At 55.4% G+C, this 18,460-nt stretch overlaps 7 protein-coding genes across 7 annotated transcripts; 4 read left to right on the top strand and 3 right to left on the bottom strand.

Moving 5' to 3' along the window:
* Positions 1-2,103: 2,103 nt before the first annotated feature.
* ISF_03076 (hypothetical protein) lies at positions 2,104-2,692 on the bottom strand (the record flags this gene model as incomplete). Its single annotated transcript, XM_018846682.1, has 4 exons — positions 2,104-2,158; positions 2,213-2,262; positions 2,346-2,437; positions 2,479-2,692. 4 exons carry the CDS (start codon positions 2,690-2,692, stop codon positions 2,104-2,106), a joined length of 411 nt encoding a protein of 136 aa, XP_018706410.1.
* Positions 2,693-5,198: 2,506 nt separating this feature from the next.
* On the top strand, positions 5,199-6,111 carry ISF_03075 (Cutinase; the record flags this gene model as incomplete). Its single annotated transcript, XM_018846681.1, has 5 exons — positions 5,199-5,303; positions 5,345-5,455; positions 5,509-5,565; positions 5,632-5,916; positions 5,983-6,111. 5 exons carry the CDS (start codon positions 5,199-5,201, stop codon positions 6,109-6,111), a joined length of 687 nt encoding a protein of 228 aa, XP_018706409.1.
* Positions 6,112-6,506: 395 nt separating this feature from the next.
* Positions 6,507-7,316, top strand: ISF_03074 (hypothetical protein; the record flags this gene model as incomplete). The annotated part of the gene is made up of 4 exons (XM_018846680.1): positions 6,507-6,521; positions 6,580-6,942; positions 6,992-7,111; positions 7,164-7,316. The coding sequence occupies 4 exons, from the start codon at positions 6,507-6,509 to the stop codon at positions 7,314-7,316; spliced, it is 651 nt and encodes a 216-aa protein (XP_018706408.1).
* Positions 7,317-7,410: 94 nt separating this feature from the next.
* ISF_03073 (Polyketide cyclase, SnoaL-like protein) lies at positions 7,411-8,262 on the bottom strand (the record flags this gene model as incomplete). The annotated part of the gene is made up of 1 exon (XM_018846679.1): positions 7,411-8,262. The coding sequence occupies one exon, from the start codon at positions 8,260-8,262 to the stop codon at positions 7,411-7,413; it is 852 nt and encodes a 283-aa protein (XP_018706407.1).
* A 577-nt stretch (positions 8,263-8,839) lies between these two features.
* ISF_03072 (hypothetical protein) lies at positions 8,840-10,102 on the bottom strand (the record flags this gene model as incomplete). The annotated part of the gene is made up of 1 exon (XM_018846678.1): positions 8,840-10,102. The coding sequence occupies one exon, from the start codon at positions 10,100-10,102 to the stop codon at positions 8,840-8,842; it is 1,263 nt and encodes a 420-aa protein (XP_018706406.1).
* Positions 10,103-11,259: 1,157 nt separating this feature from the next.
* ISF_03071 (nuclear pore complex subunit Nup85) lies at positions 11,260-14,542 on the top strand (the record flags this gene model as incomplete). Its single annotated transcript, XM_018846677.1, has 2 exons — positions 11,260-13,596; positions 13,649-14,542. 2 exons carry the CDS (start codon positions 11,260-11,262, stop codon positions 14,540-14,542), a joined length of 3,231 nt encoding a protein of 1,076 aa, XP_018706405.1.
* Positions 14,543-15,592: 1,050 nt separating this feature from the next.
* On the top strand, positions 15,593-18,095 carry ISF_03070 (aconitate hydratase; the record flags this gene model as incomplete). The annotated part of the gene is made up of 2 exons (XM_018846676.1): positions 15,593-15,637; positions 15,693-18,095. The coding sequence occupies 2 exons, from the start codon at positions 15,593-15,595 to the stop codon at positions 18,093-18,095; spliced, it is 2,448 nt and encodes an 815-aa protein (XP_018706404.1).
* Between the last annotated feature and the right edge of the window lie 365 nt (positions 18,096-18,460).

Raw genomic sequence — 18,460 nt, 5'->3', positions numbered from 1 at the left:
AAGTTACACCTTCACCCCCCAAAAGAAAAGGGTTGCGACTTGCCCATCGGTTGGCTGTCAGCTTTCCAGAGCGGAAACGAAGAGCACAGCCATGTCCGTCTTGACAAGTCACCAGCATAACAAGACCAAATATATTATGATTCTGTGCATCTCGCACCCGAGAATAATGCCCATCGCCCCTTGTCTCACACCATGAGGAGTGTGTGGTCTGCCTTGAGGGGGCGTCCTCTTCGAGCCGCGAAGAAGCAGGAGTAAGGAGCAGATGGGGGTTCAGAAACGGTATGACTGCGCGGACCCCGAACGTGTACAACGCTCCTATACAAGTCTCCAAAGACTGGAAATCTATTTGAAGCGGTTCTTTGTTCGTAATGACGTGAGGCGTCGACTTCGACATACTTGTCATTCGAGCCCTCACGCTACACGTTGCAAGACATGGCGCTGTCAGTCTAAAAGACACTCCCTCACCATCCAGAGCTCCGACCCAAGGAAGTTATTACAGGAATATCAAAGAGGCGAGACGTCCCCGAATGTGACGTACACGCCAGTCGTGGGACACCAGCGCCAGGCCAGGCGTACAAGAAGCTGGGGGCCGTGACGACGCCTTACTACACACACTCCTCACAAACTTGTAGTATAAATATAAGTACCGTGTAACTTGCACCACCTTGCTCTGCTCCTGAATTTTACTTGAAAACTAGGAGGCGGCCTGTGGCATCGGCCGCCGGCGTCTGAGACCAGTATAGTACAACACAGCAATACGTCAACGGATTTGCCAGTCTATTCTCGCACCGTCTTCCCCTGTGCAACAATCCGGAGTGATAGATGTTTTTAATTCGTTTCTACTAGTTATCTCGCTCGCGGCTGAGATGTTTTACGCGAAGATTGTCTGAATCCCAGGAGCAGCTGAAGGCTGTGCTCGGCGGCCTACCTATTACGTCAGACCTTTGCTACGGTGAATATCATGATGGCTGACTATACGTAAGTAGCACGATTTTCGAAGCCTTTCTTCGCATCAGACGTTTGTTGTTGTAATTCTTGTGCTCCGTAGGTGTTCTTTGTTCCCCGGCTGGCCTTCTGCGTCTTTGTAGACACCGTGCTATGTACGGTGACCACACAATACCTAGAACAGGTGTGAACCGTGCTGTGTACATATACGTTATCTACCATTCATGCCCACTGCATTAGTCGGTAATTTAACGTTTGGAAATGTAGCAGGAACTTGCCTGCCAAGCGCCCGAAGCCAATGCGCCAGGCTCGTCGTAGTGAGGCCGAGGCCATACCATGAAGACCACATCGCGCATTGCCATATGAATGGAAGTCAATGAAGAAGAAAATAAACTGAATGCATTCTTTACTACGCGAACAAAAACAAGATCTGGCCAGATTTGCAAAAAGAAAGCTTCTGCCAGGACAGGGGTTCGAACCCTGGAATCTCTCGATAGTGGTGTGCTAAGTATAAAAGTAACTTAAAACCACCGCCTTAACCACTCGGCCATCCTGGCATTCAGACGCTAGCGTCCAGCTAATTTGGTGCTAAGAAGGTATCAAGAAGGAGGTCATGGTACCATGACTTTGCTTCAGCCATCTCATTCGTATAAGTTGGCCATTTTTAGATTGAGGCTGTATTTCAAGCGAATTCTTCAACTCTTCTATGAAGCTTCAGATATTCACGGCCCCGTAGACGCTGCATTTTCCAGGTGTACATACCTCACACGCCGTACGCAGGCCAGGTACTTCAGTACGTGCCTCGTCGCGAAACTGCCGTACAAGGAAAGTCCCGGTCGCCAAAGTCAATGGATCTTGTTTCTAGATTGGATTCCGTTCTCATATTTAATCGCATGTTTTTTTCTGCTGCTGGCGCTGAACCTGGTTCCATGGTTCCCTCAACACGCTGTAGCCACGACTGGCGGCTCGACTGGTGAATGCGTAAGAGAGTTTTCTTGTCCGATTAAAAACCGAGCGCTGATTTTAAAGAAGGCATATTTTGAAAAGTTTAGTATTCCTCTTCTCTTCGTAGACTACCCGCTCCGGTGTGTGCGTCCTCTCCGCATCGATCCAGCACCAAGGCACTCGTAACGTGAAAGCCTCCCTCTGCGCGGTCCCTCACGGATTGGGATCGGGACAAGGTACTGGCGGACCAGAGTGCTCCTCTCTAACCCTAATCTTTTCGTTAGCGACATATACAGTCAAAGTATCTGCGTTCGCCTCTCACAATGGTAATTTACACGCCGGGTTCGACTTGGCCTGCGGGACCATCATGAGCTTCACAATTGTTAGGCTCTCTCTCTCTCTCTAAACATCACCAACCAGCACCCTTCGATAATCTCCTCTCTCCTCAAACTCACCGGCTCGCAGCAGGCTGGTTTCTGATTCCATTTGCAGTCAAAGTAGAGGTCTCGTCCGCACGGGTCCGTCGAGTGCAGGTACGCCGTCATGCCTAGAGAGGGTGCTTGCGTCGTTAGCGAAATCGGGGAGCACACGTTTTTTTTTCTCGTTTCGGAGGCGGCGACTTGCAGTTCTTGCCGGTGTATTCGAATGGGATATCGAAGATGGTGTGCTTGACGACGGAGTCGCAGCAAGCACCGGCGGGGACGCGCGGGGTCGAGTTCTTGGGGTAGATGCAGTCGAAGAAGGCGGCGGCGGAGGGCACCAGCGCGAGGGCGGCGACAACGGTGGTCGTCTTTGCAAGCATATCGAGGGGAGAAACTGGCGTTTACGCTGGGAAGCAATTCTATCTGGGATGATTATTTGCTGTTGTTCTGTGGACGGACGCTGCAGATCAACCTTCAACTCCTCATGCAAGGGCTTGTTGATGCAAGTGACAAAGTGCCCGACTTCATTTCTAAATGTACTAGTACAAGCTCTATAGAAGGAGTATAGCTTCGAAGGCTCTGAAGTTTCCACTCCCGCTAATGCACAGCTACCTTACAGTGCGCGGGGCAGAATGGCATCTAGGGCGACCAACAACTTTGCTATACAGTTGCTGGCAACCCCCTCGAGCAGCATCGCAGAAGCTGACACAGCTCACCACAGCAGCCTCACAGCTTGCGGTGAAGCTGATCGGTGCGTTTATCTTTCTTGTTTCATAATACGTCACTGTGCACTTGCTCGATGACTGGTGCCTTGCCGCCTGGTTGCTCGTTGGCGTAACGCCGGCTGTGATGGCGGCGGGCCAACACGGTCGTTGCTGTGCAACCTTCCTTCCTACCAGCCCTTGACCTTCGCATTGGTCAACGTACGTGCTGGGTAGCTTTTTCTGCCACACAAGAATTGAACCCCTCCAACTACGAGGAGTGTCGCAGATGGGTCTTTCACAGAGGCTGAGCGTAGGCGCCGACACTGGACTGCGCCTTGGCCCCCCAGGACTTTTTTAAGACTTTTACGACTCTCACTTTATATAATTTATAGAACATGTAATACGGCATACGGAGCTTACGAGCTCAGGTGGTGCCCGGGGTGGCCCTGCATACGCCACAGCGGCTGTCGTGGACAGGTCACCTTGCACTGCATCACCTCTTAGGCAGCCATGCACCTCTAGAAGCTTTACCCAGATGAGGGTGCTTTTAAAAGGTACTTATCACTTGTCCGACGTACGGCAAGGTGGCGATATGAGTCTGGCCATGACGCTGTGCGCGGGACCTGCCATCCTCACCACTACGCCAGCTCTGTGCTCACGTTGTCAGAGCTTTCGGTCGGATAGCATAAAGCGCCGCTGACCCCCAAACCCTTCAGTTACACCAAGCATTCCCATTTGTTGACGGTTCACAACAGCCTTCTGGCGCCGGGCGAATGCCCCCTTGCCCGCGGCGTATTGGTGGCCCCGGTGGTACTTTTTGTGCGTCCGCTTGACCCTTTTTCTTCTCATATTACTTTATCCTTGGCTGAATTCTGTGTCACCAATAACGTGCTATCGCCTTGCAGAGTTTCCTTTGGGGATTTAAAGCGCCGGGGGCTGAGGCGGCGCCGCGGTCTAGGTAGGAGCCTGTGGAACAGTCAAGTTTGACAGCATCAGAAACATGAACAACTGCAGTTGGTTGGTGACGTCCAGAATCGTAGCTTCACACTAATGTCTTTACCTGTATAGCCGTGCCGATCTTGGACAAAGGCTACCCTTTCCTATTATCAAACCCGCTGTCTCACTCAAGGACACTACTTCATGGTTCTTACTACCAATAGTTTACTGGTTAGAACTTATTAGTGCTCAAGCTAGCGACAGTTGGTTGAACAAAGCTTTCATAATCAGGAACCAGCTTCACAATTAGTAGCAAGACAGGAGCAGAGAAGCGGTGTTAGTGATATCATCTTTTTCTGGCAAATCTCTGTCCGTATTCCCCACCACAGCTGCGCGCCGCATCCCATCCTCAAGGATGTACGGTGCCATTCACCGTACCGGCCGAGACGACGAGGTGGTGTCGTGCTTGTGGAGATTGCTGGCATGGGGATTGCCGGTGCGAAAGCCGATGCATCGAGCTTGCTTCGGCGAAGTATGCAGGAAAGGTCGGTCTGTTGGGTACGGTGACACTGCCGATTTTGATCCTCTCAACGAGCGGGCATTCCATATTCATCTGCATCAATACCCGGCAGGACCGGGACGGGTAATCCAGCCACTCAACCGGCTCCTCGGTCTCGTCTCGTATGGTCGATTTGCGAACCTTCCAATGGCATGGCCGCCACCTGCTAACTAACTAGTTCATTAGGCCCCCCCGGATTTTCCTGGCCAGGTTCTGGGGGGGGGGCAGCAGGCTGAACGGGGAAGGCACACGTCCGATCCTTTGCAAGGCACTCCCCACTTGTTCCTCTCTTCATCTTGGTTGACAGCCTTTGCAACTTACCCTTCAGATCGTACAGACGTGGCACAACATTCGGGTCTTTTTGTCACCGTATCAATCCTTGTCTGTTGACACCGTGGTCCTTTCGACCAGCAACCTTGACGCGGATCCGAACCCCGTACTTGAAAAGAGCCACACCAAATGTATTGACGCGAATCCACTTCACCAAGAGGCCATGGTATGCTATTCGTAACTAGTTGAGGCTGCAGAACTGCGCATGCACCCTACCCCGCAGGCGGATGAGGACCAACCTCGGCTGGGCCTCGTCGATTAAAAAAGGGTAATCGCCCAGTCATCTGTATGTATGTAGTTTTCTGTGTCCGTGTGCTGTATAGTTGTCAATTGTTAATTGCCAATTGCTGTCCAAAGATGCTCGCCCCTCTCGTCGTTGCCTTTGCCTTGGCGTCCACTGCCACTGCCGCGCCGGTTCAGGCATGTCCGGCACCCGCTCCAGAATGCTCTTCGTACAGTAGGGTTCCAGGAACAACGTTAGGCTTTTGACTTTTGACTAATAGACCCGGGAAGCGATTATCAACGCACGCGGTACGACAGAGCCGCAGGGTGAATCTGTCGGGTTCAAAACTATGAACAAGAACATCTTGACAACCCATAAAGGCGGAGAGATTGTATGTACACGTCTCTCGCAAGTGGTCATTGTTAACATTCCTTGATTTATCAGTACAATGTGGTTTATGGTGCCACCTGGGACCAGAACAGCGCGCCGGGCACCCAAGATGTGAGGACTCAGTGGACTACCTGGGCGAGGTTCAGAGACTAACACGAAAACAAGTTGATTGACCAGGTTGGCAAAATTCTCGCGAAGGACGCCTCGGAATGCATCATCCTCGAGGGCTATTCTCAGGGAGCAACCGTGGTCGTCGATGCGCTTCCCAAGCTCACCGGCGCCGCCTTTGACGCCGTCAAGGGTGTTTTCCTCATCGGCGACACGAGACGCCAGCCCGGCCTGGCGTGCAATGTGGACATGCAAGGCGGCGACAAGACGAAGGACACCTCGGGCATCCTCTACGAAGAAGGAAAGGGCATTCCCACGGGCTGGATTGCCAAGTCTCTTGATGTCTGCAACGTGGTAAGTATCTCCCCTTTACAAGGCTCTGTAAATAACGACGGTGATCAATTGCTAACGCTTCAAAAGGGCGATTCTGTCTGCGATGTCTCTGCTGGAAATGGCACCGTACTTATCACACCTGAGCACTTGGCCTACCCTACAGACGCAGGTCTGCAAAAGATGGGAGCCGACTTTGTGCTAAAGAAGCTGGGTTGAAAGGGCGCAATATTTTGCTGAATTTTTTTTTCCGGGCATATTCTTTCATCTATATGCCTGGTTTCGCCAGATATGACAAGCCACGCCAGTGTACATATGTATTTTCTAGACGCTCACATGTACTAGATGCTAGTGATCCGATGAGGAGATGCTTATTCCCAAATTAGACAGTAAATCTAGGCACAAGCATGGCCAAGTCAAGCATTAAACAAGCCACAAGACCTCAGTTTTTATTAATGTACAACAGGCAGCTATGTAGCTAATACGTGCTGCTCACGACCTACTACCCGGTACGTGGTGGACTGAAGCGATGCAACTCCGCACGCTGAACTCCGTCTAAGCCCCCCCTGATATCAAGCACACCGGCTGCAAGAGCCGCATTACGCATAATAATCATGACATTACCCGAGGTGCGTACCGACTTACCAAGCGTTCCGGACTGCAATAGCGCTGACGCCATGTCTCAAGCTTGTGCTCCGATTCCACAACTGGAGACACGGCGTCGCCAAGCACCAGGCCACCGTCCGCAAGACCGACCGCCCGCTGCGCGCCGGCGCCCTCTCCGCCGCCTCCATCAACTGGATGGCCCTCTTCGACCCCGTCGCCAGCCACCCGGACATTGTGCTGCACGCCGTCGCCGCGCGCTCCCTCACCCGCGCGCAAGCTCAGATTGACCAGTACCGCCTCGGCCCGGACGTCCTCGCGTGCGGCTCGTACGAGGCCATGCGGGCCAAGCTCTCCATACAGCCGTCCCCGACGTCGGCGAGGGCGGTTGAGTGCTCGCTGCGCTGCGACCGGAGGCAGCCGAAGCCCTGGGGCGTGGTGCCCAAGGTGTTGGGGTCGGGTACCGGTGTGCACGATCGAGCTGGACAGGGCGCAGATCCGCTTCGACACGTTCGTCGGCGCGCACGTCGGGCATTCCATCGTCGTAAGACGCAAGGACGAGCAGGGAAGGTGGACGGGCCAGGAGGAGACGGTGAGGCGCTACGAGGGCGGCGAGGTCTGGGGGGCAGGGCACGGGGGAGAGGTGGTGGACGAGCTACAGGTACCAGCTGGAGGCGTTTGTGAGGGTGGTGAGGGCGGCGGATGCGGGGGATCGAGAGGCGGCGGAGAGGTTTCGCCCGTGGTGCGGCTTGGAGGAGAGCAGGGCGGTCATCGCAGTGGTTGATGCCATCTACGACAAGGCTGGCCTGCCGAGGCGCTAGTCTGCGCCACAGGGAGATTAAATAAGGCGCAATGAGCAGACAAGAGTAGTAAAAATGGTAGCGTAATGGTCGCCGTATGGTAATATGATAATGATTAATATACATTGGAAGAATAATTAGCTGGTCCGTTCGCGTTCTGGTGCGACGCCATGCAGGCCTGGTAGGCTGCCAGATCCAGCAGCGACCAGACTTGCTTGATCCGGCCTTCCTCGAGCTGGTAGAAGGCATGCTCGCTGAACCTCACAGCGTTTCCCGTCGGCGCAATACCACGAAATTCTTTGATAGGCACCCCAGTGAAGCCGAGACGGGCTGCGATCTGCTGAGCCTCCTCGTTGACAATCAGGCTCTTGATCGTGAAATGCAGACCCGAAATCTCCTCGAAGCTGGACTCGATCATCGCCCTGTACTCGTCACGGCCATAGCTGATGTAGTTGTGCGTGATGAAATCCTGGCAGAAGCGCTCAAAATGAGCGTGCATGGTGAGGGTGTTGATGGAGTCAATGTACTCTGTGTAGAACCTGCGCAGGTCAGAAGTCTTCGCCGCTCTCGACGCCGCCCCCTCTCTCGCTTCATTGATGGGTGGTCCCGAGGTTGCCGAGTTATTCGCACCCGAAAGAGTTTGGACAGCAGCGATCTTGTTGCCGAAGATGGTGAAGAGGCTCTGCTCTGCCCACTCCTCCCCGTCGGCATCGAGCGGCGTCCCCGGCGGTGGACCGGGCAGCAGGAGGCGTGCTGCAATCTCAGGCTTCTCGTCGTCAACTATGCATGTGTCAAGAATGGCAGCTGAAAACCCGTCGTCCTTGAGCTTTTGGATGTATTCGCCTCGCGTCAGGCTGTCGCCATTCACGATGACGTCGTGGGCCAAGAAACTCTCCGCATCTTGCCAGTCGTTCCTTTGGATGGCAGCGAGCCACTCCAAGAAAACGAGTCGTCTACTTTTAGACATGTCCATTGATACGCATGAGACTGGGGGCAAAACTAAATCCGATAGTGAGAGGTAGATGAATGAGTCAAACTTGACGCTGCCTAGCGAGGCAAGATTAGCGAGGCCACGAGGCAGCTTAATAAGGGATGCATCATCGCAAGGCTGCGATTAGTGGAATAATGTTCTGGAATCTAAATGGCTCTCCCAGGCAACTGGCTGGCAGATCAAATTTACAACAATGCGATAATAATCAACTAAATACAAGTATTCAATTCATGCACTACATCTACTTCATTCTAAGACCTTGTGATTACAGTAGATACGGAAAATATACTAGATAAAAATCGTAAATTAATGTAATAAAAATATGATAAGAAATGCAAGAAATATGTATAAGAATAAATAAGATGACAATGATAAAAAGAGTAAAATCTTCTTAGAACGGTAAAGAATATACAAGGCCTGTTTCTCATGCCCACATAAACCAGATACGCCGCCAGGGTATAAATCTACATGACATCGTTAGAAAAGGAGGCAGAAGCTATTTGTCCTCCTTGGACGGTCGCCATATCGCTCGGCAAGACAAGGCGAGGGGCCCCTACGCCGCGGCTTGGAGGGCAGGTCCTCGCCGTATGCATTGCTTTTTCTTGCGTATTTGGCTGGGCCGTTCCTCGTCTGACTCTCTAAAGCTGTCGTTGACAACTTCACCGAGAGCAGGCCGCTTGCGCTTGCCGCCGCTGGAGCTGGGCGCCTCCACAATGTCCTCTTCCCAGGTCTCCATCGCATCCGGGTCAAACGGGCCGACCAGATCCTCCCCGAGCGCCTTTCCGAGCCGCTCCCGAAGCCCCAGGATCGGCCAGATGGGGACCCGGGCGTAGTCAATCTGCACACCCAGGTCCTCGTCAGACTTCGCAGCAGTCGGTACCCTGTGTGGCTGCCGAAAGCGCTCCAAAAACAGCGCCGTGATGTGGCCAGTATAGACGATGAATTCCGCTGTCTCAGTGTCGTGTGTCATGACGCGGAGTGTTAAGTCTCGGAATGGCATGGCATACTTGGCTGGGAACCTTCCTTTGCGGAAAACGCTCACCGTGCGTGAAACGGGGTAGAAGTGTTTTTGCGCCATGGAAAGCATGATGGCTATAACATGAGAGTCTTCGTCCGCGTTTCGCGGCTCCACATTCTTGGATCGCAGTCGATGCAGGCGATACACGGGCTCATTCCCCTTTGGGCCAGGTACAACGCGAAACATGTTCCTTCGTATCGATGCCAATTGATCCTTCCCCATGTAGCAAACCATAGGGTAGCCAGACAGGTTACGTCGAAAAGCTGACTGCTGAGCTTCTGACACAGACACGGACGCAGACTCGAATTCGTCCCTCGGCTGAGAGCGTCCCCAAGCTTGTGACTCATCAAGATCGGGATATGCTGCCTCCGTCGACAGCGACGAGCTTGAGGACGTTTGCGATTCTATAAAGCTGACGCCAGGGTACGCCCACATTATCTGGGCTCTGGCGGCCTCATTGTACACCCTATCTCCGAAGTAGATAGGAAGATCTGGGCCGAGAAATGACCGACAAAAGGTGGCCGGCCAGAGTGTGGCCATGACTGTGCGCACGGCGTTGCACATAGCCGCAGGTTGTGCCAGCTTGTGCGACAGGATATTAGTGAGGGTCTCACTAAGGGTCGTAATGGTTTTAGAGGGCTGCATGTGTCCCCTGGAAGGCTGCGAGCCGGGCTCATTCACTGGCATAGGCGCATCGCAGATGGGCAGTTCGTTGAACCGAGTGCCCAGGAGCTCTGTGTGCTGGTCCGTCCAACACAGCGGCCGCACAAAGAGTGACACAGTAGGATATTGTCGCATAATCTCGAGGAGAGAGCCTGGGGCAACGCGACGAGGGTGACGCCTCCTGGTATCCTTTGATACGTTGGTAGGTCTTGATTGAGGTAGTTGCCGCGTTGTGCGTTTTGGCGAACTTGTGGGCGGCGAGCTGCGAGGCTGTCGGTGGCAAACCATCTTGACGAGTGAGTGAGCGAGCAGTATGCCTGCGGCCCCAGTAATAAAGACGCTGGAAGGTGTATCGAGTTAACGTCGCGCGTTTGGTGATGAAAGATAGAGGGAAGATGTTCTCTGCGACAGGAATGCGCTTACTCGATGGTGTCCATGTATGGTGTGCCTTAACTTGGGAGATCTGCTAATTTGGGGGGTCTGCCTTGTGATATATATAGGGCGAGGAGGCATGAGCAGAGTCCGTGGAGCCGTGCTAGTGACACAGATATCGTGCAGAGTCAACCTCCACCGAGTCAGTCATCGATACACAAGGGTGACTGTCGGTCGCGCGATGCTGTTTATGCGTGCAGGCTGGAAGCTGACGGGACGGCTATGTGTGGCGGCACCGATCATGAGGTTAATTAAGTTAAAAGAGGAAGCGCTTCCCCGACTGAAATGAGACGGACTCGTGCGTGAATTGCAGAGTTTGCTTGAGATGAAGGGCGCAAACAAGAAGGGCGCCCTTTGTTGGGCCACGATTCGGGCCCCGCGCAGTGCAGTCCAGCTCAAGCACCCTAGACCATCTTCGGGAAGGACCAGGCTGTCGCGGTGCGCCACGCTCGGAAAGTCGCCCCTGGTCTGTGCTCTGGACGCGCAAGTGATGCGTGATCACGTGGCTAGTTAGGCAGCAACGTTCCACTTATTGGCAAATATCACCAGCCACAGTTGTACAGTCAGCAACATGAGGGTCACGCCAACTCGTATTGCTGCTGTGCCACTCCAGTGGGCTTGACGACCACAGGTGCAACCACACCAAACTCTTTCTTGAGCTTTTGGGCGCCAGCGCGCTAGTTCACTTGAAGCTTCCAATAAACTTTTTGAATCGTGAATGCTGCGATTGATCACGCACGTCACGCACGCGTGAATCTAGGCAGACAGATCCCACGCGCGTCATCATTCTTTTAGCTTTTTTTGGTTGACCAACTTCTTTACACCAACGCAGGCCCGCGTTACGCGCGCCCCTCGCAACCATGGCCAGCCGATTCATTGTGCCTGACAGCAGTCCACCGAGCAGCGCGCCCTCGACCCCCGACAGATTGCCTCGCCTCAACAATCAACCCTCTACTACGCCAGCTGGTCATCCACCGCCCTCATCTGCTGCTTCCACAACGCCGGCTGGAGCTCCATCCGATGCCTTCCTCGGCAGCTCCATGATGCGCGGCGTCAGCAAGCCCAATTTTGGCGGACGCACCCTGTTCGAACGAAGCGAGATGAGCAATGCTCCCCTTGGCCGCTCCATTCGTGGTCGCGAGCTCAGGCCATCCGGATTAAGTCGACAGTTCCATTTTGATGAGGATGCTGAAGGGGAGGATGTTGATGCTGAGGGCGAGGACGAGCTGCCTCCCCCGCGCGCCAGCCTCTTCCGCACATCGCACAAGGATGATTCTCAAGCTGCGGACGGTGCAGATGCCGGTGGCGATGACATGGAAGCCGAGATTGAACAATTTCTTCTGCAGGAGATGGAACTTCAACAGCAAAACAAGGACGATGAAATGCTTGACGATAAAGGATCTGAGCTCGGCGACATGTTCCTCAATATGCGACACGACGATAGACCATATGGCCAGCCAGTTATTGGCGAGGGAGACGACCTCATAATGTTGAATACTCCCGCGGCTACTCACAGGGTGCGCAAGGAAGCTGAGGACATCTTCCGTCGATCAAATGTACACTTTGGTACGTCGACGAGAAACAAGGAGTTTCGATTTGGCGCGATTGCGAGAGATTTGTACACGAGCCGAGATGCGGCTACTCTGACCGAACCGACCGAGTTGATTCTCAACACCGAAGATCTTGTTTGCCGTCTCTACAAGGATGGCATTGGCGCCGAGGAAAATGTGGACAAGATGGACAATTCTCTCGCCACCGTCTCGTACCGCCTGACTCAACTCTGGAACGATTTTGTCGATACCCTTCCAACGCCCGATGGAGAAGACTTGGTGTCCATTGGTCCCGGTATGCAGGCACAGCCATTCGAAAAAGCTGCGTTTGTCGCTCACCTTGTCCTTCGCATGCACCACACAAGATTCGACCCTGAGACCGAGCAAGAAAAGACTCCTCCGCTGCCTGAGGTTCTCTTCAGCTGGATGACTACTAGCCACAACCTCTACCCTGATAATTTTCGCTTAATGAGCCGGTTCAAACCTAGCCCTGCATGTCACACCATGTTCTGGCAACAGGTGCGAAACACGCTGCTCCGAGGAAATGTCACCGCTGCGTCCCAACTGCTGAGGAATGCAGGATGGGAGCATGTACGCAAGGGGACAGGAGGAGAGCAGGCATATACAGGCAAGGCCCTGGACAATGTCCGTCGCTTTTGCGCGGCTACCGCTGAGGCCCTGGAAAAATGTCCTGCGGCTAATGGTGATTGGGACATCTGGAACAGTGCATGGACTCTGTTCCGTGTGCATGCCAAGGGCTCACTGGACCGACTGACTCTCTTTGCAGAAGGACGTGATGTGCAAATGGACGATTTGGGCGGTGGCTATGATTCTCCCGCTCAATCTATGTCTACGATGGCAAAGGAGGCGTCGAGCCAGCTTCCGTGGGTTGTGTACGAGGAGCTGCAAATGGTGTATGGCATCCTTCTCGGCGATGCCGAGGCTGTATTGGAAACCGCTCAGGACTGGTGCGAGGCCACGGTGGGACTCTTCGGGTGGTGGGATGACAGCTCACAGCGACGCAAGAATCTTCGCATCGCACAGGGCCGATTTAACGCATCGACCACGGGCCGGTTTGGTGCTTCCGACGACTACCTGGACCGGCTGTCCGCTACTTTCCACAAGGTCATTGAGTCTGATCTGAATCCCAACACTATGAATCCAGTGGAGGTTGCGCTTGCATCCGCATTCGAAGGCAACATCACAGCAGTCATTGGCTGCCTCAGAATTTGGTCGCTGCCTGTAGCATGCTCGGTTGCGGAGATTGCCTCGTTGGGCGAGTGGCTGCCAGCGACAAAACTGGCAGCCGATCTGCCCGCCGATGGACTCGATATGGAGGACTTAGCTTTGCTCGGAATTACACCGCCATCTGACGACGAAAAGCAGGGAATCAAGGATACCACGCTGGTGCTCTATGCCCGCGAACTGGCCGGCATTGAGCACATGTCGCCCCAGCAAGACGGCTGGGAAATGGCAATTCAGGTCCTAGGACGCATGGATCTTCCTGAAAAGTCGGAGCAGACCGTGAGCGAGCTTCTTCGGGACTTGCTTGCAACGCTCGACCAAAACTCAAGCTCGACGGTGGACAAGATGTGGAAGATACTGAACGATCTGGGCATGATGAACTTTGCCGAAGAGACTGCCGAGGTATGTGGTATCAGCTTGGTGATGATGCGAGTAGAAGCTAACCTTGAGGCAGACATTTGCAGATATCTTGGCGAAAGAATCGCACCGCTACGGTGAAGCGTTGTGGTACTTTGCCCTGTCGCACAAGACTGAGCGGGTGCGTGAGGTGCTGAACCTCCTCACATCATACTCGCTAGTTCATTCGACGGCGTATCCGGCAGAGAAAGAGCTGGATGACGATCTTAGGAATCTTTTGCGCAACCGCTCAGCCACCTTGGAAAGGAGGGCGCAACAGGATCTAGACGCAGCACAATTGCTAGGCCGGATGCTGAGTGGATATGCGACACTTCGCAAGTTTTATGAGCTGCGAGACGAATATGCACAGCAAGATGCATCGTCGTCTAAGGCGTTGTCGCTGCGAAAACAGGCGGCATTTGCACTGGTAGCAGCCATATCTAGCTCTGATGACAATATTCGCGGCGGGTTGTACGACGACACACGCGACGCGGTAGTGAGCGAGGACTTCCTGCTGGCTTTGCTGGGCGAGGTGACGGTGTTTTTGGGCCAGCAGCCGTGCACGATGTCGCTAGAGCAGATTGACAGCGTGCTGAAGGCAATTGAGGACTTGCAGACGGTCGGATCGCGGGTGTACGAGGCCTGCGACGAGTTCTTTCAGCTGGTCCTGGCGTCAGGGCAGGGCTTAAAGGGCTCAACACCCGCGGATCTGATGCTCAAGTCGACTGGCGCGCTTGGGGCGAGCAGCTACATCATGACGGGCAGCTCGATGCTTGCGAGTCAGCTGCACAAGACCGGGCCGGGCCGGGTCGAGAGGGGATGGGACTGGCGCAAGCAGTGGCAGATGTCGACAAAGGGAGAGGATGTGCTGCGTAAGCTGCGGCTGGGACTGGCGAAGGATCTGGCGGCGCTGTGGCTGGAGGAGGCGGACGGGGCGACGACGGCGTTTTAAGTTTGCTTACATGGATAAAGCGGCCATTTGTTTTGTTTTCTTTTGTCTTGGGAAATAGGGAGGTCGTGTAAAAATATTCAGGGACGTATTTCAGGATGTGATTTTCCTGCCGATGTATAACCAGCCATGAGATAGGATGGATGTAATGGCGAATTTTAATTTTCAGGCAATTGATGCTTTACACGATGAGAGGAGTATGCACCATCATGCAAGGTGAATGCCAGCTGAGCATGTGTAGTGCTATGTAACTAATAAAGTTGATGCAGAGATGGCACCTTGTTTGCCGTGAAGAGGATCGCGGGCTTATTTTGGAGGTGTGACGTGGTGACCTGGGCTGGAGAGCCGATTGCGGATGTACATTATTACCAGCCTGTCAATAAGTGCCGATGGCGATTGCGCAAACGCTAGACCTGCAGGGCAATCAAGATGCTGCAGGATGACGGCAGCGGACAGTTCAGCTATGAAGTATGGATAGAGAGAAAAAAATCAATGTCTAGACGATCACAGGGAGTTGCTAGAGCTTGCCTATGTTTTTACATTTTTAAAGACGCATCCAGGCCGCTTTTGGACGCCGCGTCCTTCAGCACCAATGCGCTGTAACGTCCAGTGCAAAGCATACCCCACACACCTAAAAGCCCTGATCTTGGCCAATCCAGCGCTGGCAATTTCCAAAGCCAAGCCCACAGACCCTCTTGCATGCTGTTGAGACAACGTCACAGGCCGTTTTCCCACTGAAAATAAAAGCACCGAAAGAACACTGGTGTCCCTTTGAAAGCCGTGTTCAGAGGCGGATGCTCAATTAAAATGCATGTCAGATAGAAATAAAATCACGAAAGGGATAAGAAATATAAAAACGTAGGAAAAATAGGAAGGACGAGAAAGATAGAAACGTCTTTTTTGAAAGTGACTCGTCCAGCGTCCCCCTTCCTCTACCGCCCCCACTCCGACCACGCAGCCGAGCAACCGGGGCAAAGAGAAAATCCCCAGCATCTTTTCGTCCATGTCAGTCACTCAATCTAAACCATCACCATTTTTTTTTCGTCGTCCACAATGGCTCCAATGGCAATGGCTGGCCGCCGTGGAGGTACCATGACGGTATGCGTTCCCTGCCATTTTCAATGGTCAATTCTAACATATCCTCACCCTTTAGACTCTCGTCCGCTCTGCTGCGCTGCGCTCCGGCTCCGGAGCCACCCTCAAGAGCCGCATCACCACCACCACCACCACCGCCCGCACCCTGTCCACGGCCACCGGGCTGCCGCCCACCTACGAGCGCCTGTTCAACAAGTACACGGAGGTGCGTCGCGTGCTCAGCGGCCAGCGGCTCACCCTCGCCGAGAAGATTCTCTACAGCCACCTGCGCGACCCCGAGGCCTCGCTGCTCACTGGCACCAACAACGGCCGCAACGTACGTGGCGCCGCCAACCTGCGCCTCGACCCGGACCGCGTAAACATGCAGGATGCCTCGGCCCAGATGGCCCTGCTGCAGTTCATGGCCTGCGATCTCGCGCGCCCGGCCATCCCCGCCAGTATTCACTGCGACCACCTGATCGTGGGCGCCAAGGGCGCTGGCGACGATCTGAGCGCCGGCATCGAGACCAACAAGGAAGTCTTTGACTTTCTGGAGTCGGCCGCCCGCAGGTACGGCATGGACTTCTGGCCGCCCGGCGCGGGCATCATCCACCAGACGGTCCTCGAGAACTACGCCCTGCCAGGCCTGATGATGCTCGGCACCGACAGCCACAGCCCCAACGCGGGCGGCCTGACGACCATCACGATCGGCGTGGGTGGTGCGGACGCCGTCGAGGCCCTCGTTGGCGCGCCGTGGGAACTCAAGGCGCCCAAGATCCTCGGCGTCGAGCTCACCGGCAAGCTCTCCGGCTGGGCCTCGCCCAAGGACATCATCCTCCGCCTCGCTGGCGAGCTTACCGTCCGCGGTGGCACCGGCTACATCATCGAGTACTTTGGGCCTGGCGTCGAGTCGCTGAGCTGCACAGGCATGGCCACCGCCGCCAACATGGGCGCCGAGGTCGGCGCCACCACCTCCATCTTCCCGTACACGGCGGCGTCGGCGCGCTACCTAGCCTCCACACGTCGCACGCAGGCCGTCGCCAACATCGACGCCTTGCAGGCCTTCCCAGGCGCCGGCACGAGCGCCGACGCGCGCTTCCAGTTCCGCGCCGACGACGGCGCCGAGTACGACAAGCGCATCACCATCGACCTGTCTACGCTTGAGCCGCACATCAACGGGCCCTTCACGCCGGACCTGGCGACGCCGCTGTCCAAGTTCAAGGAGACGGTGCGCGAGCAGGAGTGGCCCGAGGCGCTCTCGGCCGGCCTCATCGGCAGCTGCACCAACTCGTCATACGAGGACATGACGCGCGTCGAGTCGCTCCTCAAGGAGGCCGCCGCGGCGGGGCTCAAGCCAGCGGCCGACTTCTACATCACGCCGGGCAGCGAGCAGATCCGTGCGACACTCGAGCGCGACGGCACGCTGGCGGCGTTCGAGGGCGCGGGCGGCGTGCTCCTGTCCAACGCGTGCGGGCCGTGCATCGGGCAGTGGGCGCGCCAGGACGGCGTCACCAAGGGCACGCCCAACGCGATCCTGACCTCGTACAACCGCAACTTCCGCGGCCGCAACGATGGCAACCCGGCGACCATGAACTTCCTCGCCTCCCCGGAGATCGTCACCGCCATGGCCTTTGCCGGCGCCACCACGTTCAACCCCGTCACCGACACCCTCAAGACGCCCGACGGCCGCGACTTCAAGTTCTCGCCGCCGCGCGGCCAGGAGGGCCCCGCTACACCGTTCGAGTCCGGTGTCGCCTCGCTCGGCGTGCTCTCGCAGCCGCCCGACGCCGGCGTCGCCATCGCCATCGCGCCGACCTCGGAGCGCCTCGCGCGCCTCGAGCCGTTCGCGCCCTTCCCCGACGGCGACCTCGCCGGCCTGCGCGTGCTCGTCAAGGTCACCGGCAAGTGCACCACCGACACCATCTCCGCCGCGGGGCCTTGGCTCAAGTACAAGGGCCACCTGCCCAACATCGCCACCAACACGCTCAACACGGCCGTCAACGCCGAGACGGGCGAGGTCAACGCCGCGTACGACCTCGACGGCGAGCGGTTGACCATCCCCGAGCTCGCCGAGCGCTGGCGCGCCCGCGACCAGCCCTGGCTCGTCGTCGCCGAGCACAACTACGGCGAGGGCTCCGCGCGCGAGCACGCCGCGCTGCAGCCGCGGTACCTCGGCGCGCGCGTCGTCCTGACCAAGTCGTTTGCGCGCATCCACGAGACCAACCTGAAGAAGCAGGGCGTCGTGCCGCTGACGTTCGCCGACGAGGCCGACTACGACAGGATCGCGGCGGGCGACGAGGTCGCGACGGTCGGGCTGCATGAGATGCTGCGCAACGAAGGCCGCGGCGAGGTCAGCCTCCGGGTCACCAAGAAGGACTCGGGCGAGGAGTTCCTGATCCCGACCAAGCACGCGGTCAGCAAGGACCAGGCCGGCTTCATCCTCGCGGGCAGCGCGCTCAACCTACTGTCCAAGGGCGTTTAAGCGGGTTCGTGCTGGGTGGGCTAGATTGATGGGGAAAAGCGAACATGGCTGATTGGGATCATTTGATAGGAGTCTGCAAGGCTGTTTTTGTACGTTCTTTGCGGGAGTTATGTCTGTACCTTCACAACACTTGTTGTTTTTCTTGTTCTTCTTATTAGATTTCACATCTCAGTGTCATCGCTTCATTGTGATGATCCTTACATTTGTCAACAAAATAGTCCAAGGACACCTCGATTAGGTTCGCATACCTCTCCACATGCAAATATACCAAATCTTGTACACCACCGGCGACGCCAGCGCAACCCGATTCCCAGAAAATCTGTTTCGTCTCATCAAAAGAAATAGCTATGTCGTGTATGCCCTCA

The sequence above is a fragment of the Cordyceps fumosorosea genome (assembly GCF_001636725.1).
Source record: "Cordyceps fumosorosea ARSEF 2679 chromosome Unknown scaffold_5, whole genome shotgun sequence".
NCBI lineage: Eukaryota > Fungi > Ascomycota > Sordariomycetes > Hypocreales > Cordycipitaceae > Cordyceps > Cordyceps fumosorosea.
Note: the sequence above shows the minus strand (reverse complement) of the source record. Positions and strands in the feature narration are given on the sequence as shown.